Consider the following 21,609-nt stretch of genomic DNA (forward strand, 5'->3'; position numbering starts at 1 on the left):
GTTACTTCTTCAAGAAAGAGGAAGAACAATTATAGGTAATTTTACATAGATTACTGAGGAGGTATCAAAAGACCATATTTGATATGCTTTCCATTTTTAAAATTTTGTCTAAGCTAATTGTCCCTTGGGACAATGGGAGGGAGAGTGGATGTTAAAACAATGGTACTTTCTTCACAGGTACTCGGGGTTTCACTGTAATTTCCCTGCAATGGTAGAAATGTTAACCCTAATTCAGCATCATTGGAAGCAAAGAATTTCCATGTAACTTGTAACTTCCACGTTTTCAAGGCACGGGTTATAATTGGGAATTCTAATTTAGTACCCATTTCATAATTACATCTTCCTCTGCGAGTTATGTAGAAACTTTTTATAAACATTTGGGCTTAACATCATAATAAAAAGTCCATAATAAAAAGTCCTTCAGCTGTTAATTAGGGTCATCTCTTTGCAGTGTATTATTTCTGGATTTTCTCTTACATTGATCATCATTAATGTTTTATTTATCTACTTCTGAAACATTTCCAGTGTGTGGACCTGAGTGATTGGGGCTGCTCTTGCCAGAAGACACTGGCAGCCAGGGGACAGCAAGACTGCAGGGCTTGAGATACTGAGGAAAGAGATGGCTTCCCCACAACTTGAAACCTTTCCATCACTCCTGGATAGATTTCAAAAAGACAGTACACAATTTAGGTAGAAGTCCCTGATGTGAGAATCTCTGAGTCAGGGTTTAAACTTATATCAAAGCCACAGCTCCTAACGATCAGCCTTTGAGCAATAATTTCAGAACCTGCCCCCAAGATTTTCTGTAAATTTTCTTTCATCTCTCTTAGAGCATCTACAAAGGATGGAGAACTCCTAAGAAAACCTGTTCTTTTTCACAAAATATAAGTCCCACTAAGAACTATTGTAGTAAAAGCTGTTGACAAATGCATTTCCCCCATCCCCTGCTGGTAAGTCCTTTAAGTTTGAGGCATGAGTGACATCAGAAAAATGACAGTATGGGGGCTTCACAGCTCTGAGAGACATCTGCCATGCATCAGACACTGCTGAACTGAGGTTTGTAAACTACCAAGGGAAGTTGCTGCAGTAGGAAATGTGAGGGTGAGATTATTAGGTTTTGTCCTTGGATGGTAAATGCAGGAGGAATTCTGGCCCTGTGGGAGCTATTGATGCTATTGTGGCCTGGTTGCACACAAAGTCCTGTCCTTATGATTTAGAGTGCTTATTTGTTTCCAAATCTCTTTCCCCACCATCCCTCATTTCTACTCTCTCTGGGGATGATTCAGTGGAGTCAAGACACATGGGTATGACACCCATCCAGCAAAAACACTTGAGGACACATTTTAAACTGAGCAAGTGCTTTATTACTTCCTGAAGAAGAATGTTTTTACAAAGTGATACTTATGTTTATTACAAATAATATGTCTTATAAACAAATCATTTTAACTAAAGGAAAACCCAAAGAAACTGTCCCTATTGCCCAGCAATCGAATGAGGCTGGCAGAAGGAAGCAAGAACTTTGGAATTAGTATAAATAACGAATTCTAACCCTGCCAATTACTTGCTTTTGATTTTCTTTTCCCTCTTGCTGTCTTCGTTCCTTCTTGACTGTCTGCTCCATTTCCTTTGTATTTTTCAGTCACACTGTTGTTTTGGTTTTTTTTACTGAAACAAATAAAACCAAGAAAACTACATTGTTTGTTCGACCACTGTGCTGAGAACTCTTTAGAGGGCTGAGGAACTCAGTTCACTGAAACTATCAAATAGATAGCAGCACAGAAAGAAGTGTGCTCAGTGCAGGCCAGTATTTACCTTGGGTGTCTGCATATTCTTTTGATGTGAAAGGAGTATTGTACTCTCCTCAGTGCTTTGCCACAGAAGCATTTCTCCAGCAGTAAAACCAAGAAAGCAGGTTTAATCATTAGCTGGTTTGCACCTTGGTGGCTTCAAAAGGCTATGTGGAGACCTTGCTGATCATGGCACTCAGGCACACCCAAAGGCTGTGCAGCCAATCTTGAAAGGAAGAGCTGGAGGTGACCATTCCCCCAGAAAGGCTCCAGCTGTCTCAGATAAGCACCTGTGCAGGAGTGAGGAAGGGGAGCTGGTAGCAGTGCTGCAGGCGGGAGGGTCCCCAGGCACATGTGCTATCCTGCTGGCCCAGAGGGTTCCCTCTCTGGGTAAAGCAGATAAGACAGAAACATGAAACTGGGCTGCCTCCAAGTCTGGGGTTACACTGGGGCCTGTCAGTCAGAGGGAACAGCACTGGGCTCCTGTAACTGGGTGGTCCCTGCCATGGGCATGCCGAGCACTGGGATTTGGCTGCCAGAGTTCCCCATCCATACACTGGGATCTCTGTCACCGTCCCAACCAGCACAAGCAGGCTGTGTGACACACTTCACAGCAGGTCAGAGAGAGACTAAGGAGGTCAGGAGGACGCTGTGGTATGTGGGGCTCAGATGAATCATCTCAGCAGAGGGGAGGCTCACTCATGCTACCCGCTCTGGTAGGAAGTGCTGGGCTCTTGCTGCCCCACCTGCTTGATAAGGCCAGAGCCAATTCCAGGAATTCATCACGTATGACAATGTAAAATTATAATGACAGAGAACAAGCAGCTCCTCCTCTCCCTCCTGTAACATTTCCCAGCCTACACAGTGCTTGCATATTGCCATACAGAAGGTCTCAGGAGCGGCCACATGTGCACACCCAAACCCTTGTTCACCCACACAGTGTCCTAGAGGGCAGTCCACTGGGATGTAGGACTGTGTCAGCCTAGCCTTTTACGACTCCTTGGGGATATGTGAACACACAAACACAATTGGCTGACTTTCTGTGTGCTTATAGGCTGTAAACAAGTCTCCATGAATCATTCTCCATTAAACATTTTTCCTGCTTTTGATTAGATACAAAGGTGTTGCATATAATTACCAACAACATAGAAGCTTTGAAGATCAATTTAAAAAAGATCTCCTAATTCATTCATTTTTAACAGTTAGTGTCTATAAGTGTTTTGATAATGCCTATGGTGATTTTATATAACCATGGTGCTACAAAATGCATGTACTGGAGCTTTAACAACAATATGTTACTGCTCCTCAAATATATAATTGGCTTATTTTTATATTTCTCTTTTTACAAGGAGAATATCTTTCTCTAGGGAAATTTCCAAGAAAGAGGTAGACCCTGGTTTATCTAATTGGCAAAGACACAAAGTTTGTCTATTTTATGTGTCTAGTAAAAAACTGAATAAGCATATTCCTAGAACTTTAGTTGGCACTGTTCAGGATTCTAAGGTTATTCACAGTTTAGCAGCAACTTTTTGCACAAGAGCTTGACAAATGACATGAAAAAAGACCTTTATCCCCACAGTTAACTAACCAGATAATATACATTGTTAGTCAATAAGGGAGATGGAACACGTATTTCACAAACAGATTACTTGGAAACTTGACTGACAAGTCCTTCCTGGGCCAGCCCTGTAACTGCTGGGTTTAACAACTGCTTTGTCATCTTAGCAGTGATAGAAATGGGTTCCCTCCATTGACTCTGCAGCTGCTGTAGAACATCATTTAATCCACCCATGCTGACATGAACCCCTGTTTCCCCAAACATTAAGGTAGAAACATCTGGCTAGATATAAAGCAGGGTAACACAAATAAAGCTTGCAAGAAATAATGTTCACAGTCACTCTTTTGCTATGCAAATAGCCATTGATAATGAACTGTATGGAATTAGCTCATAAGATTTGGATGAAGGTGTTTTGAAACCTCATGCTCCAAGTAAGGCTCTTCTGTGCCTAATCATGTACATAAATGACCTGCTTTCCAAAAGCAGCCACCCTTTATGTTTGCTTCTGAGGCAACTGTCAACTGCCCAGGGCTGATGCTATCTATGCCTGTGAATTTTAGTTTGGAGACGCAGCCTTGAACATGACATTTCTAGCATGTTGGTATAACCATTGGTCTTGGCAGGACAGGCCACTGGATTCTACTCTTCCTGCTGGCATTACTCAGTTTGTGACATTAAAGAACTCACTTAGCTCATGTTCTTTAATGAAAGAATAAGGAAAATCCTTGTCTTATAGTGGGCAAAACCAACAGTGGGGGCAGGAGCCACTTCATTACCCATTGACCTAATCTAAGCAATTTACACCAGCTTTCTTTATAATCCAGGACAGAAATGCGCACTCTAAGGCTGGAACTCATCTAATCAATTACACAGCACTGTAGGAGGAGATAAACCACATTGTTGCAGACTACAGTGACAAAGCTGATTAGATCTCTGCTGACTCTAAAGGTGATCACAAGATGTTTGTGTATCAGCTACCAATTTCCAAACATGAATTCCTCCCTTATTGTCCAGTTGAGGCTGTGGTTTCATGAGCAGCATCAGTAGATGCCAGTATACAGTCATACTCTTTTCCCTGCCCCAATTACATGGTCCTGTGTGTCAGCTCTAGCAATCCTGCTGCCCTAGGTAAATAGGATTAGCTTACTGAACTGGTTGAAAAGCAATGAAAATGAAAAAGAATTTGGTTTTTGGTTGCACTGGCAGGCAAAGCTGATGCCCCTCATGGCATCACACACCCTGATTGCTAGATCTGAGGCCTGATTAGGAGCAGGAATAAAATTTCTGAAAGGAACTTGCAGTGGCCCAGTTTGGAACCAGCTTTTAGTTGGACCATCTTAACCTGAGAACAAAATGGCCTCTGTAGAAGGCAGTTCTGAAAATTAATAGATGCAGCTACAGAACATAACCTATGTTTACTGCCTTGGGATATGATTTGACAAACATCAAATATAATTGATCCTTAAAAAGAGGCTTTCATGTCTCCATCCTTATGTGAAGGCCACGTGTGGCATCTGGGAAAAGCAGCAGTGTCCAGCAGGTCTCAGAGTTGGGATTGCAGCACATTCCAAGTCAAAGCATCAGTATTTATTGTGTAATAAAGGCAAATTCATCTACCTCAAGCTGACACAGTAAATATCTAATACGTAAAGGGTAAAATGACGAGTGTGCTATTGTTCAGCCAGTTGAATGACTTTACATATTTTGTGTCAGGACAGAAGGCTGCAGCTCTTGCCTGGTGTGTGTTGTGGCAGCAGGAGCAGTGTGTGTGGGTAGGTGAGCTGGCTGGAAACACCAGGAGTACCTGGGCTGCTGGGGAAGCTGAGCCTGAGGCTGCCCTCCAGATCAGACCCGTTGGTGCTGGGTCAGGGCAGGAGCCTGTCAAGATGCACAGGGGCCCCAAGCCTGAGCATGCCTTGCATGTCCTGTGCCACCAGGCTCTTTGCCATGCTGCACGCAGGCCTGCCTCGCACAGCAGAAATGATAGGGTGTGCCGTATCCTGCGCTCACGGCTGTTCCAGGAAGCAACCTGTAAACTCTGCATATACGCAGCCAGGGGGATGGCTTCCTTTCCAATCTGCCTGGGGATCTTCCTCTTCTGGTACCATGTTCTTACATAGCCTAGCTCAGTTGCCGAGACTGAGGTCTTTGCACAGTGTGCCCTCGATGTCACTGAGCTCCCAGGAGACATGGAGGTAAACCAGAACAGCTCCATTCATGAGGGCAAAATGTGCCACCAAAGGGCATTGCTTCTTTGCAGCACTACATGGAGGTGCTCTGCAGCTTCCCACGACTCAGAGCTGCACTTGTTGAACTAGTTTTGAACTGCCTTTTCCAATGCCAGTACATGCACGTTTATGAGTTCCTACAGTATTAATTGTTCCTGTAGGGACTTACCTGAAAGGACCTGAGTGATCTTCGTCCTACAAGAGACCATCTAGAGATCCTTCACCAATGAAATCCAGCATCATATTGTGACAGGAAATCCCTGCCCTCAGTTAACCAGCTTGGGCACCAGAAAGTACTGTGAGCTCTCTGATCAGACCTGATACTGTAAATAGGTGTAGCAGGCCCCAGCAGTGATTAGCACATATCTCTCTCAGTGTCTGTCCTCAGCAATTACCCATTGATTCATTGATACTCATTAGCATGGCTCCAAGAGAATTGGCTTGTTCTCATGTTCTTTCTAATGATAATAAAAGGCAGAGCTTAACAGTATGATTTATGGAAAATGCCATACGAAGGATAATGATTTATTTTGGTGATAATTAAAAATATTATGAACCAATCAGATGCAAAGATATTTTTTTATTCCAGAATTCCATATTTACAGAATTTTCCCATCCCTGTTGAATCATTGTTACTCTTTCCACCAGAGAGCCACACTGTGTGCAAAAGTGAGTAACACCACAAGTTTTCCTGCCTTTTTTTTTCCTTTAATGATTAATATGGTGGTGATTTTTCTAGTTGGATCCACTCAAGCACTGGCTGGATAAGGCATTAGTTCTAACTAATACCTTATCAGTATTAATTTCACAGCTGATTAGAGCAACTATTTTGCCTGCTTACTTGTGGATTTTAAGAAAATACTATTTGTATCATAAGCAGACAAACTGGTAATCAAAGCAGGCAGGAAATGCTCTTTAGTCCACCAAAAAGGGCATGCCTGTTCATTAGAAACAATTACAGATTGGCGTACAGTGGTGCCCGAAGTTCTGGAACAGTTACAGGATACTGAACACCATTGAATCAAGTAAGAGCTTGAAATAAAAATGCAAAATAAAGGAAAGATCAAAACTGGACATAAGAGAGGCATATTATAAAAATCTGATGTTTCTTCATTAGGGAGAAAATGTTTTGGAAGGAAAGAAAAAAAAAGGGCTTTTAATCTGTTTTGCAAGGTTCAGAAGAAGTATAGCAGATGATATACTGTCCACTCAACTTGCCTGGAGTTCTGCCACTGACTTCCAAAGAGCCCAGATTTCACAGACACAGTAACCAGGTAGAAAAAGAAATCTCTTTAGAGAGCAAGGTGTCCTTCATTTCCTATCTCAGTGCCAATTAATGCTATAGTCTTTCTTCACATGTCACAAACAAAAGCATGTAAGCACATGCCTAACTTGCCTCTGTTCAAATAAGGCTTTTAAATTAACTGCAAATACATGTCTAAGTCCTTTCCTTGATAAAGCTGCTTTCCTGAATCAGTGCATAAGAGTGAATCCAACCTAGAGCTACGTGAACAGTAATACTCACTTTTCATTTGTGCTATTTCTCATTACAAGGAACAACCTTTTTTTATGCAGGTAACTGGGCAGTGAGTGCTCCTGTTTGACTTCGGTGTTGCTGACTGCATCTAATTTGAAGAAACCTTGTAAGGACAGCTACCAGAGAGAGAGAGAGACACTGCCTGTGAGAAACGCAGCCTAAAATGAACACTGACAGCCTTGAAGTGGAACAGACAGATGGAGTCATATTTGCCACAGTCCCACAAGCCCTCATTAAAAGCCGACAGGTCTGATGACTGCACAGAAAGGGGAAGAGTTAGGTGTTAAAAGGAGGCAGTGTTCTCTGTAATATGTGACTGCATCAGTGGCTTATAGGCAGGGTTTCACCTTTTCCAAGTGGAAAGGCACAGAGTGATGAAGAGCCCTCCATGGTGGAGATCTCTCCACTTGCAACCCTGTGCAGGAATTCAAAGGGAAAAAGCAGTGGCTTTATTTACTCAGCAAACATGCTGAGTAATAGCAAAACTCACAGCCAAAGTCCTGTTCTTCACACAGTGCTCGACTGGCTCAGGAGAGCCCAGCAGGACCTGGTACAAAGCGTTTTGCTGCAGGACAAGTGACAAGCAGCAGCCCTCTGTTCAGACCTGTCACCTGGCTCTGGGGGGAGGAAGCTGTGTGCCAGACATCCACAGCTACTTTTCCCCTTGGAACACAGAGCATTTATGGTAAGTAAACAGATTTTAGATGGGTCCTTCCACCTCTGTGGACCGGAAGCTGAGCTGAGAAAGAATTCTTTGAGTCATGAACAATGCCTGGAAGCCTAAAAAAAACCCAACAAAATAAACCAACAAAAAATCCAGAGTCCTCCCTACTCTGAGGACAAAGTATTGTCCCTAAAAGCATAAGCAAGAACATTGTGTCTCCTGTAAAACAACATTTAGGGTTTCATTAGGTACCTGTATCAGTCACTTGCCCATTAATCTTAAAACTGATGATGTTGCCAGATGGACAGCCCTAAGTTTAGGAACTATCCCTGTTCCTCTTGGCTACTGGTGTACAGTAATACAATAGAAAAGCCTGGAAACAGCAGCATACAGCCCACTGGTTTTCAATAAAGAGTGTGGGGAAGAGGTGGCAGCATGAACTCCTGTGTGGTCTAGCTGCCGTTCCATGCCTGGCACGATGGCAGCAGGATTGGGTTGCCACAGGGGATCATTCATCAAAGTCCCTGTATTTCAAGCCCATGGAGAGAACAGTGGCTGGGTCAAAGCTATACGCCCAACTCTATTCATCAGGGAGCAGTGGAAGGCCTCAGGAACCATTTTTCTTCCCTGCCTGGGAAGAAACCACACCCTCCCATTCTCCTGGGGTATATGGTCCATGTCTTGTGGCTTCTGGCCCCAAGTGGAATTCAACATTCAGCCTGGTATATCAGGACAAAAAGCTATTCCTGGACATGGCTAAGGATCAACAAGATGCCATGCTGTAAGTGGAAGGCTGAAGCACACTGATCAGTGGCATGGGTATCCTTGTGCAGATCAGGAGGTCTTACAGTGATGTTAAAAAAATCACAAATTGATCTAGACATCATTTGCATACCAAGGAAGAAGCCTAAAAAGCCCCAACTCCCCTCCTTAAATCAGGCAAAGCTCTTGACACAGTTTATAACAAAGTTTTATTCATCAGGGTTCTACTGATATTGATATCCTGTTTATTTCTCTCAGGAGGGGACTAAATACTTTTAATCAAGAAAATTACGATGACACCCCAGTGGCAACTAAAACCCAAATTCAGGAATTTCACAAATTCCTGAAGCCAAGCCAATGAGAGACACCAAACTTGTTGTCCTCCTTTCCTTCCTAGCTAAATTCCATTGGATTAACAGCAATCCCTGTAAAATGGTGACCCACTTCACCTGCAGGAATTAAAGGAGGCTTGAGCTGTACCAGTTTCTTTGAACCATATATCCTAAATTTGAGCAATTCTTTCTTGTTAACTAATGCCCTGTGTGGGAGTAATGACGACACAACATGGGCATGTTCCATTTCCATGTAATTGCCATTCAGCTTCCCGGTTATTTACTTCTTAGTGAGTGATGTTAGGGCAACGGGAAGCCAGGCAGGTGAGGAGAATGTTATAGTAATCCAATTGCTGACTGTCTTTACAATGGTCATTAAATAATTCTCTGTGGGCTGCTACCGCTACGTCCAGTGTGTAGCACGCCCGGATTTTGACACAAGGATACTCTCACAGAAAACAGGGTTCAGGGTCATAGGTCAGCACAGCAGTGGTTGTGGTGCTCAAGCCAGCTCTGCCATGTGAGGAAGGTTAAGCAAAGGTGAGGGGATGGCACACAAGGATAACAGTGTGATATCCAGGTGTGGGCTCGTGGGGATGCTGCCAAGCACAGGGGAAGCCTGTCCTGAATCACTGCTCTCAGTTATTCTCATTGATAACGCTTTCATTGTGGATTTGTGAGTTCCTTCTGTCATTTTACTGCTGAAATGGAGTCAGGAACCTTTGCACAGATCCTGAATCACAATCCCTTTGAAATCTCCAAGTATAGGAAAAGTATTTTGTGTTCTGGCTAAGTATTCCTTCTCAGGGCACCAGTTCTCTTCCTGCCTCTATGGGCCCACACACACAGCTACATCTCTACAGCTGCAAAGAGGTGCAAAAAGGCTGCTGTCTCCTCTCCATGTTCTGCTCATGGAATATTCTTCCACACTTCCTCTTGCTGCTGTGTTTGTTGGTTCCCTGGAACACAGTGGTAAGTAAGAGGTCAGCTCTGCCTTTTTGTAACTTCGGCTATTTTTTTCTTTTTTTAAATTTTGTGGTTACCCTTCTGTGACTTTTTTGGACGCCTCAAACACTTGCTTTCCCTTTCCTAACTACAAGCGTAACAAACCAAAGAGTGTCCAGAGATTGACTTTTTAGCATTTACGTATTTTCTGCTACAAAATTATAAAACAATTATTATAAAATTTAATAATTATTTCATATTATCGCAATTATTATATATTTTATTAATATGTTTTTCTATTATACAGCCTTTCAAAACTCCCAAGCAAAACTTCTTTCTTTTTCGAATTTCTTTAGCCGCTCATCAGTTATTACTGACCGCGTCCGCACGTCTCTTAGTGCCCTCAGTGTCACGAACAGGAAAAGAATTAAACAGAAACCCCTCCGCAAAAACTCACAGAAAAAGCGCAAATCCCACCCGAAATCCCCGCTCAGGACGCGTGACGTCACAACGCCCCTCACGCCGGGCGCCGCCCCCGCGGCCCGCAGGGGGAGCCCCGCCCCCGGGCGCGCGCGGGGCCGGGGCCGTGTGAAGCGCACCTTTTGCACGAGTCCCGCTCGCCGCGGGCGGGGCCTGCGGAGGCGGGGCGGGAGGAGAAAGCCGGCGGGATGAGCCAATGGGAGCCCGTCGTTCCCCGGCGCGTCACGCGTGGCCCCGCCCACCTCCCGTTTCAGACGCTGGCGGGCGGAACGGGGCGGCCGCGGCTCGCTGGGCGTTACCGGGCGGGGGCGGGGCCCCGCTGTCGCGAGGGCGCGCGGACCAATGGCGACCGGGGCCGGGCGCGGGGGCGGGAGGGCACGGCCGGGCGGGCAGGGCGCGCCGGCCAATGGGGCGCGGGTGGGGGCGTGGCCGAGGCGGCGCTCGGGTTCCGTGTGAAAAGAGTGAGGGGGCTCGGGTGCAAAGTTTGCTCGCCCGGCGCCTGCGGAAGGAGCGGCGGCGGCGCGGGGGGAGCGGAGCGGAGCGGCCGCCCGAGAGCTCGGGGCTCCGGCCGCCCGCCGCGCTCCTCGCGCCCCCGCCGGGGCAGCCGCGATGTGCGGGGGGATGGCGGCGCAGGGTCCGGGCGGGCCGCGGTGCTGGCAGAACCGGCGGGCGCGGCTGCTGTGCATGCTGGCGCTCACCTTCCTGTTCTTCGTGGTGGAGGTGGCGGTGAGCCGCGTCACGTCGTCGCTGGCCATGCTCTCCGACTCCTTCCACATGCTCTCCGACGTGATGGCCCTGGTCGTGGCGCTGGTGGCCGTGCGCTTCGCCCAGCGCACCCGCGCCACCAAGAAGAACACGTTCGGGTGGGTGCGGGCCGAGGTGATGGGCGCCCTCGTCAACGCCGTGTTCCTCACCGCCCTCTGCTTCACCATCCTGCTGGAGGCCATCGAGCGCTTCACGGAGCCCCACGAGATCCAGCAGCCGCTGGTGGTCATCGCCGTGGGGGTGGCGGGGCTCATCATCAACCTGCTGGGGCTCTGCCTCTTCAATCACCACGGCGTCGGGGGCCACGGGCACGCCCACGGCCACGGGCACTCGCACGGCGGCCGGCAGCAGCAACCCCGCGGTGGCCCCAAGCCCGAGCAGCCGCCCGGGGACGGGGAGGCTGCGCTGCACCGCGAGGAGACCAGCACCTTGGTGGAGAACTGCAGCAGCTCCAACGGAGTCAACCAGGAGAAGCTGGGTAAGCCCCGCGGGGAAGCGCCGCTGCCCCATCCACACGTAGAAAAGCGGGAGGGATCCTTTTCCCGAGTAGGACGGTAGCCGTCCCGGTCCCACCTGGTGCGGGCTCTGTAAGGGTTCTGTGAGGACCATCTGTCCCCACTCCTGGGAAAGAGGAGAGAAACTTTCTTAGCAGCTCTTGGGGCACATGGCTGTCGCACCTCTTCCTCACGCCTTTCCTTCAGATGCTCTAAGCTGCATGTTTGTTTTGCAGACAGGTCAGAATGTAAAAGTGTCTTAGAATAAAGCAGTTTGCCCTGGGAAAAAAGTTGGTTCTGCAAGGGAAGGCACATGACAAGCGTTTCTTGCCTAGCGACACGAGCTGTCACAAGATGCTCTTCTAATGCCATTCGACCTGGCTGCACATCAAATGGAGCGCGGCTCAGTGCCTCGGTCCCGGCAGCTGGATTGCTCCATTGGGTCAGTTACTAACTACCTGGGAAGCTATTCTCCATCTAAACCACACGTACTGTAGTCCTGTTCCATTGCCATAACATTGTGCTTCTTCATAGCATCGGTATTAAATAGGAGGAAGTCTTGGAAATTGCCAGTCAGAACTGTGGAAGCCGGAATGTGGAGCATGCTGGTGTCAGGGCGCACGTGTGGTGTCTTGGAATAATTTTTCTTTAGCTTTCTAAAGCATGTGCCTTCCCACTCACCTGCACACAGACATGCGTTTAAAATCTTCCCTTCCCAATTGTGGTTAAACGGTTTCATGGATAGGAGTTTCTGGGTTAATTAAAAATGAATCCAGAAGCCTGGATAGTTCATTCCGAAGCCGCTTGGTCGAAGCCTAGTATTGCGTGCTAGTGGAGTGAAAGGTGTGCGTGATTGCCACTTCTCTGTTCCTAGGGAATCCCTGTCGCCAGAAGGAATGGACTTTAGGCTTTGGAACCAATTGCTCTCCTTCAGTTTCAGGGTGACTTCGGCAGAGCATTGTTGTAGCTTAAAGGGAGTTTTAATTGATCGGGGTGAACTTTGCTACAGTTTCAGGTTTTCTGTGGTCAGAGGTTCCAATACACATTTGAGAAACTTAGTTTCTGCTTCTCGTACTCCATGCTGGCTTTGGAAAGACAAGTTTTTCAAGAGAATAGGAAAGTTCCTCTGAATATACTACACCATTTTCTTGACCACATAATAAGCTCTTAATGTTGGTTTAATTCCAACAAAGGTATCCTAATAATTAGTTTCAAACAGTGTAAAATCCTCTTAATCCTTGGTGTCATGCATACCTTGGCTTGGGAGTTATTATTTAATGGTGAAAAGTTGTGCTTTTAGCCAGGTTTTGGACTAGTTAGACCCAAAGGTTATAGCATAGATTAAAATGCATATTGTTGTGAGCTAACTTGTCTGGAATGTCTCATGGATGTGCTTCTGGCAACAACAAATAATTTGTTGTGGGTATTTAGATGGTAATAGGGCATAATTTTGGTCACAGTGAAACTTTGAATTAAGTTTGTATTTCCTTCTGTGCCCTGTCATGATTATGTAATGGATGGAGCTATTCATAGTTTGCCTATGGAAAAGTTACAGGTAAAGGTGATTTGAGGCTTGGGAGAATATGTAAGATGTAGAGATGGAGACAAGGGTGGTCCTGTGCCTTCATTAGAAATCGCAGAGTGGGGTAGCCCTGATTTCCTAAGGTGGAAGTGAAAAGTAGGCATAGCCTTAGGTGCTAGTCCTGCACAGGCATTTCTGTGCATGCACTTTATGTAAAATAATCAGTTTTTTGGTACATTTCAATGAGCGTATTTCAAATGGACATGTTTTAACCATTTGTCATTAAAAAAACATTCAAGAGCTTTCTGGAACTATGTTTCCTGTTCCCCACTCTTACAGATATCTGTACTGACTTTTCAGATCTCCATTATTCCAAATATTTGGTACAAAGTAGAGCGTTCCTCTTTCCTTGCTCTCATGATGGACCTTGAGGTCTGAACTCTGTAACCTGACATATTTCCCTCTAATGTATTTAATTCTCTGGAAAGTTACAGGTCCCATGCTCCATAACTCTTAGAGGTAGTGTGGAAAATGTAGCTGGAGCTTCAGGGCAGAAGCATACTGGATGAGGTAATGAGCTGGGGCTTGGAAGTCAGCCTTGGTAGGAGCCCACTCCTTCAGAGAGGAGAGGACTTGTGCCACTCTGCAATTGCAGAATCGCAGCCATGAGGGCAGAACAGCAGAATCTGCACGTCTTATTAATGTGTTAATGTTTACAAAGCTCTGAACTCAATACCCTCAGAAGCAGTAAGAGTTCCTTGTTTCAGTTTGTCAGGCCAGGGGCCAGTGCCTGTTACTTGCTTTAGCACTGGAAGTATCCAAAGAAGAACTTCTGAAGAAAAACAGGAGGTTAATCATGTACAGTTCTCTTCAATTTGAACATTGGAAGGTGATTTTCTTTCATAAAGGATTCTTCTTTGTAATGATGTGTGTCTTTATTCCCATGCAGCTGGTTAGCTGTGTTGAAGTGGTAAATATTGCAGACAGTTATGACAAAGGAGAGCACTAAAATGTTAATTTATGCACAGTCCATGACATATGACTATGGACATCAGAAGCTGTATGTCACTCAACAGCTATATGTCACTTGCATTAAAATTATAATTTTACTATTTATTTATTTATTTATAAATAACAGTAGTTCATATCATCAGAGAATTTCAATGATAACTTACGCTGCCCCATAGTCAATTCTGCTGGTAAATTCTGCCTTTCAGACCCAAAATTTCAGTTGATTGTATCTCATGGTCATGCTAACTCCATGCACCATCTTGGAAGAACTACCTTTTCCTTGAATTCACAAGCCTCTTGAAAAGGCTTTGGTAAACCTGAAAAGAAGCTACTACACAGCTGTATTCATACAGCTTTTGAACTTCTAGCTTCAAATTTTAATATGAAATAGCAATGCATTCCTATGGTTAAAGAGAGATTTTAGCAATCAGTCAGTCTATCAGTGTTTCAAAAGAAGGAGCAAATGTAACTAACTGAGCTACTTAAACCAGCTTTTTTACATATCCTCTGCAATTCTGCATTTAGTTTTAAGAAACAAGCAGTGAATAGGCAAATGGTTAAACAGCTGGAAAAGGTGAAAGTAGTTTGTCAGTAGAGTAAGTTAGAATGTAGTCATCTTCATTCTTTGCCACTGCACATCTTTAATCTCCATGTAGAAACAGTTGCCTTCTAGATTATTTAGATCACTTATTGGGAAAACTGAATTTTCCTCAGCCAGAGAAGATGTTGCTAAGTGTGTGGGTTGAGTTGCTTTTCAGTTTCATACTCAGTGTGCCATGATTACCATTGGATATGATTTTATAAGGAATTACAGTAACATGTATTATAGCTCATGCCTAATTGTTTCATTGTTTTTTGTCAGGTGATATGAAAGATGACATGAGTGACGTACAAGTAAATGGGAACGCTGGCCATTATCCTCTGGATGAAGAGGAAGTTGAAGAAGACTCTAGTGCACAGCTTAACATGCGTGGAGTTTTTCTGCATGTTTTTGGAGATGCCTTAGGTTCAGTCATTGTGGTAGTAAATGCCTTACTCTTTTATGGCTTGTGGAATCCGTGTCCTGAAGATGGGCCTTGCTTTAATCCATGCGTCAATAATCATTGCATGGAAAATGCTACTTTATCCCAAGCACTTGGCAGAGCTAACAAATCTGAGCAAGAGAGCATTACGGTGGCTGGTCCTTGCTGGTTGTTATATTTAGATCCTGTCCTCTGTCTGATTATGGTCTGTATACTCCTTTATACAACTTACCCGTTACTTAGGGAGTCAGCCCTCATCCTTCTACAGACTGTTCCCAAACAAATCGATGTCCATTCTTTGAACTCAAAGTTACGTACCCTCGAAGGAGTCGAAGCAATCCACGAGTTACACATTTGGCAGCTAGCAGGCAGTAGGATCATTGGCACTGCTCACATCAAGTGTCCTGACCCTTCCACATACATGATGGTGGCCAAGCGCATCAAAGAGATCTTTCATGATGAAGGGATTCATGCAACTACCATTCAGCCTGAGTTTGCCAGCGTTGGCTCTGAGTCAGGGAGAGGGAAATGTGAGTTGCCTTGCAGGACTCAATGTGCTTTGAAGCAGTGTTGCGGAACAGGAGAAGATAGTACTGCAAAGAAGACAGAAAAATCCTCGTCACTTAGTATTTCTTGTTCAGAAGTTGTCATTGAATTTCCGAAAACGAGGAGGACTAAGTCGGAGAGCATCCCTTCAGTGAAGCTGGAGGCGAACACCGATCAAAATGAGCAGTTTGAGTCATCTTTGTAACTCCCTGAAGGGTGCTACCTGAGTTGTGGAGACTTTGTCAACAGCTGTGTTGCAAGAGGAAGAGACAGATGTTTGAGATGCAATTTTGCCAAACAGTGTAATTGCTGAAGTCCTTGTTCTTGTCATATTGCTAAATATAGAATGCTTGTTTTAAAGAATATAATGTCACTGTCATGATAAAATGTGTTTGTGTTGACTTTGTTTGACTGAGACAGACAGAAAGTGCACCCATGCTGTAACACTTCAGAAAACCAGTTTCAGCATGTCAGCAGAGACACTTTTTGCTGTGCTTCAGATTAAGATACTTTTTTCCAGTGAAAAGGTATTTGAGGGATAAGCAAGTAGGAACTCAATTTGTGTTACAGATTTCTTGGACCTACTTTTTTCTTTAATATTTGATTTGTAGATACCTTAATATATTGTTTATTTAGAAGCCCTAAGAAAACCAAAGTTCATAGAACATTTTAAAAAATATAACTACTAAAAACTGGAAACCACTTTGCAGTTTCACTTATTTTTTCTTAAAGCTATGTAATAATAATAAAAAATGTGAAGGCTTTTCTAGTGAATTTATTGCACAGCATATTTTAAAGACAACATCATGTGATTGCCAGAAATTGTCCCCTCTTCTTCTGGTAAGGTAGCGAGGTAAGTAAGGTAGCAAGGTAATTGAAAACAACAGATGTGAAAGGGTTTATTTTCTGTCAGAACGGCAGTTCAGGCTACTCTGTACTGCTCTGTGATCAAGACATGAGACTGGTCGATAAGGTAACGCAGACTTTTACATTTTATGGATTTTCTGCTGTTTTCCCTTACTTCCAAGTTCTGTCTGGTGATGGAAGTCTTTGAGGTTTAAAGAACCCTTGACTCAACAGTGCTGTGAACAAATACTTAGCTGATGCTGAGTTTACTAAGATAAAATAATTTGTTCTGTCAGTAAGCACTCTGTTGGGGAAGGTCTGCCAAGCACCGAGAGTGTAACTCCTGCTTTCAAGCACAGACAGCAGCTCCCCAACAGATAATGTAAAGGTGCATTTTGCTTCTAGCTGAGTGTGTCTGTAAACACTTGCAGTGATTTCGGTCCTGGTCCCCCACTGTGTCCTCAGAAGCCCTCCACTGACTTTTGAGGAAGTGGTGCAGGGAGTAAGATTTCATTCACTGTATTTCACTCTTTGAGATGTTTATGTATCACATAATTTCACTTACTCAGTATCTGAATCGATGGTTTAAAATCTTGACTCAGTTAATTGACAACTGGCTCTAAAGAAGCTGTTACAGTGTGCTGCCAATTTACACTTTAGGAAAGGAGAAGCTGCTCTGTGGACTCTGAATTTGGCAGAGATGAGATGAGAGTTGCAAGATAAAACACCAGAAATCTAATCTAAAACCCTGGCCCTTTTGATCCACTCTCACATTATGAACGGGAACTAATGTCATGTGATTAACGGATTGCTCTAGTGTGCAAAACTGGAAAACAACTCAGATCTTCCATTCTTTGCTCTATGACTCTGGACATGATAAACACTTTGCCTCAGTTTCCCTGTCTTCAAATGGGGATAATACCTACCTCACAGGGGTGTTGTGAGGCTTAAGTATTGTGTGAAGAGCTCTGAGATATGTTACTGGAAGGCACTGGAAAGAGGATGAGCTACTAGATTACCTGGCATTTACTACTTTTACAAATGTATTGCAATACCTAGGCACAACCAGAGGGAACTGAGGATAGTTTTGGCCTTACGAAATTCTTTGATGCTGTGGTTTTCAGGTTTTTAACAGTATTTAAATATAGATTTTTTTAAAAAGAATGTTTTGTTAGTGAAGGGAATGTAGCTTTGCCTCCAGATATAGAACACTTCCCTAGTTTGCATTTCTAGTTTGTGTCTTGCATCATAATTACTCCTAAATAGTACAAAAAATAGTCCTGCTGCTCATCAGACTCGGATTGGCCCAAGTCACGTCAGTGGTTCTTACCCAAGCTCTCAGCTAAGCATTGCAGTCAACTCTCGATTATCCATGGGTGGATTACCAGTGTTGTGCATTAACTGTGCAGTCTGTGGAGCCAAGACCATCCCCCTGTCTCATGCCATGCTCTGGCCAAGTGCTGTGTGCCAAAGCACGGGCAAGGTGGAGGTGCCGGCTCTGCCTCCAGGGAGCCCCATCACAGGCTGCGTAGTCGGGGCAGCACAGCACTGCCCAGGGGTTTTGCCCCTTGGCTGCTCAGACGCATTCGTGGGAAGCTGTGGGCTGTGGATGGGTGGGATCGGCTTTGTGCTGGCTTGGGATGTTGGTGTTTTGCAGCGACCAGCATTACTCACCTTTTTCTGTGTATATGCTTGTTGTATAGTCTCATGAACTAACTTAAATGTGTTAATATAGTATTTATATATGCTTTTGTTTTTCTGAATTATCTTAACTCTTTTTTCTGTTACCTGTATATGATCTAGAGTTGACTGTTAAATGAGATCTTGTATGAGACTGCGTTTGCCGAGTATGCTACCACAGCTACTATGCTACAGAGTATTAACCAAGTAAATTTTGAAATGAACGAAGTACTATTTTTTTTTAAATGTATATCCTTGCTTTCTATGGTAAACTTTCACTAATTATTTTCATCACTAGTTTAAAATTCATCTCAATTGTTAGTATGAATTGTTGAGGTTCTGCCATATATCACTAACGTACCATAGAACTACTGTTCTTTAGTTTACTTTAAAAAATACCAACAAATCAAACCATGGTAGCACTGAGAGGTCTCATTGACTTCTCTCCTGTTGCTCTTATAAAAAGAGGGCAACTAGTAAGTCATAACACTTACCATCATTGGTTAATAGTCTCAGTAAATGCATCTGAGTAGAGGGAGTTGTAGTCACTAATTCCATTTTGAACTATTTAATTTTTTTTTTTTTTTTGTGCCAGAAGTCATATTTTTCTATTTCTGTGTCCATTGCAGGCAATGGCTAGCTAAAAAGACAAAAAGCTCTCCCCCGCATTATTTTAAGTATCAGGACAGGATGCAGAGGTGATGGTGATGATGATGATGATGGGGGCAGAAGGGGGAGTTGCGTGGCCGCTCTGTCATGTGCCCTGTTGCACATGCAGCACCAGCTGGTGTTTCCAGGGCCCTTTAGTCTCCTTAGCCCTTGATGGTAAACTCCCTGAAAGCATAGAGTGAGGTCAAGGGGGTGGCTGTGCAGCAGCAGGAACACAATTTCTCCGTTCTGGCTGTAGGAGACCAGACTGTAGCCTGCTAGCTTGTGAAATAGCTCAGGTTTTTTTTTTAAAGTTGACCTGTCTGGAGTTACACAGACTTGATTTGTTCTGAAGATCACAGTTTAAGAATACTGAGAGCATTCAAAAGCACTGCACAGTCTCTCTTTATTTTACTTTATTTTTTTTCCACAAAGCATGAAACTAGTGAATCTCATGTAAGTGAACACTGCAGTGGTAGGGAGCTAATTGTGTTGTGTATCACATTCCTGAATTTTTAAAATAAAAACAATTATGGAACACTGATTTTAAGGAAAAACAATTTTGTACTTCAGCATATAGATTGTTTAGGCTTCTGATTAAATGTGTCAGAGATGTACCAAACATCACTGGATGAAATATTTTACCCTTACTATGTCTCATCCAGGAACATGCTATTTTAGAATCACTTCCTAGATTATATCTGCACCTAAGGTGCAGTGCAGAACTAATTCAGACACTCAGTGGGCTAGCCACAGTACCATTAGTCTTCCTTTTACTTCCTCCAGAGTAAATTGTTTTTGTGGAACCCTGAATAATTGTAGCTCAATTGCTTTCAACACTCACTGTGGGCTTTGGTAATATATGTAGTTGCCACATCGCAGTGTGTGGTATGGACATACACAGAGTTATGTAAAAGAACCAGCCCCAACTTGTGACTCCCCAAAAGTCATGGCAAGGGCTTACTCCTGAAAATTACTGTATTCTTAAATAGTTTCATCAGGCTGACGAGTACTTACTTGCATGCCAGGAATTACTTGTGGGAGTGAGTCCAAAGCTTCTGCCAGTGTGGCCTGGCTTTTAAAGAAAAAAGTACCTAGATTTTATGGATGTATTAAAATCAGGACTGCTATGGTGTCTCTAAATTTGCTGCAGAAATACTGTCAGTTTGGTATAATTCCAGTATTTATTCCCTTTCCCCATTATCTAAAAAGAAAGGGAGAAAAGCCCACTGAGTGTCCTAAGACTTGTTAACAAGTTTAGCAAAACTGACATTGCTGTTAGCTTCTGAAATCAGGCCATCTGAATTTATTAAAAACTGCCTGGTGGAGTTTGGTGAGAAGGTATAAAGATTCTTGCCATTTTCCTTCCCCTGCCCCCTGCTTTGACTGCACTTTCTAATCTCTTCAGCTATGGAGAGACCAGGGGAGATGGAGGGGGTGAATTTTGTAACTAGATGTTCTGAGTTCCATGTGGAGGAAATGGGAAATACTGCTAACTATATTTAAAAGCATATAAATATGCTCTGACTATTTTAGTTCCATAGCATAGCATCAGTTACACCCTTTTTAGGTATGCATTTAAGTGGTTCAGGTCCACAGTATCTTTGGCTTTTCCTTTCTCTGCTAGACAGAAAAAGGTGGATGCTCCATTTGCCTGAGCTAAAGCCAGAGTTGACAATTTTCCAAATCAAATGTAGCTTTGCTGATAACAGAAGGTCTAATTATTCCTTGTGACCTTTGCTTTGTGTGGTTAGCTGCCTGTGAGGTACAGCACCATGTTTTAGCAGGCTCACATTTATATTTTTTGCACTCACCGTGTTGTCTAACTAGTTGAAAAGCAAAACCACAAAGCTGAAAAATATCTTTCATCTGTATGTCTCCAAAAAGCACATGGGATTAATTTGGCTTCTTTTTTTTTTCATGTCCTGGATCCTGTTTCTGAACAATGTTAAAATATAATTGGCATAGCTTGTTCATTGATGATATTTCTTTTTTGCCTTCTTTTAAAATAAAGAATAATGTTCTTTTTTGTTCTTTTTTGTTCTTTTTTTTTGTTTGTTTTTAAGTATTAAAATGCTGAGAAAATAAATTGAGCTCTTGACTATCAAATACATTTAGTTGGGATTTCTTTCTCAGATCAGCTCCCAGGAAGGAATCTAACTAGTAGAAATGCATATTCACCACCTCCCAGAACATCTAAAAGAGATAAAAAGAGCGCAAATAGAGGAGGTGGAGATTAGTAAGTGGGTTTTAAAGTCCTGGCCTCCAACTGTCGGGGTTCCAGGTCCAATTAAAAGAAGAGTTGCTCAGTTCTAGTATCATGAAGAGTTAATTATGCAAAAGGTATTTTTTTATCTCAAAGGAAAACAGCTTTTGAAAAGAAAATCTTCTTGACCTGTTAATTTGCCGTGGTTAAATATCTGACATAAGGGTCAATAAGGTAGGCTTCCTAAGAGGACTCTGTACTGTTCTTTCAATGTCTTTGGAAGAAAGCTGCTTTAGAGCAGAAGATGCTTTGGTGCTTTTTCAGCTTCATTTGTTTCAATTCAGAAACACTGCAGTTTGCCCAGGTTTTTTTGGGAGGAAAGGACTGACTGCAGTTGCCAGCACTAGTACTGAGAAGGGTAGGATGGTGAGCAGTACCTGTCTTGAACTGTTAATAAACTTGCAGTGATGAGTTCATTTTGGAGCCCTTCAGCAGCTTCTTTTTCTGCTTCAAGAGGGAAAAGTGATTCCACATTATTAGTTATATGTGCAGAAGGGTATGTCTGGTTGTGCTGTA

The 21,609-nt window shown here is 43.6% G+C and overlaps 1 protein-coding gene across 1 annotated transcript; it reads left to right on the forward strand.

The window, feature by feature from the left end:
• Positions 1-10,863: 10,863 nt before the first annotated feature.
• On the forward strand, positions 10,864-20,866 carry SLC30A1 (solute carrier family 30 member 1). Its single transcript, XM_005523353.3, has 2 exons — positions 10,864-11,536; positions 14,948-20,866. The coding sequence occupies exons 1-2, from the start codon at positions 10,903-10,905 to the stop codon at positions 15,856-15,858; spliced, it is 1,545 nt and encodes a 514-aa protein (XP_005523410.1). The 5' UTR covers positions 10,864-10,902; the 3' UTR covers positions 15,859-20,866.
• Positions 20,867-21,609: the final 743 nt, after the last annotated feature.

This window comes from Pseudopodoces humilis, chromosome 3 (assembly GCF_049639895.1).
Source record: "Pseudopodoces humilis isolate 2021_Gansu_Grassland_sample_001 chromosome 3, ASM4963989v1, whole genome shotgun sequence".
In the NCBI taxonomy this organism is placed as follows: Eukaryota; Metazoa; Chordata; class Aves; order Passeriformes; family Paridae; genus Pseudopodoces; species Pseudopodoces humilis.

Bases quoted from the DNA above. Each gene is read 5' to 3' on its own strand.
- SLC30A1 (XM_005523353.3), top strand. From the start codon at position 10,903: ATGTGCGGGGGGATGGCGGCGCAGGGTCCGGGCGGGCCGCGGTGCTGG. The intron at 11,537-14,947 runs GTAAGCCCCGCG...GTTTTTTGTCAG, and splicing joins AGTCAACCAGGAGAAGCTGG to GTGATATGAAAGATGACATG.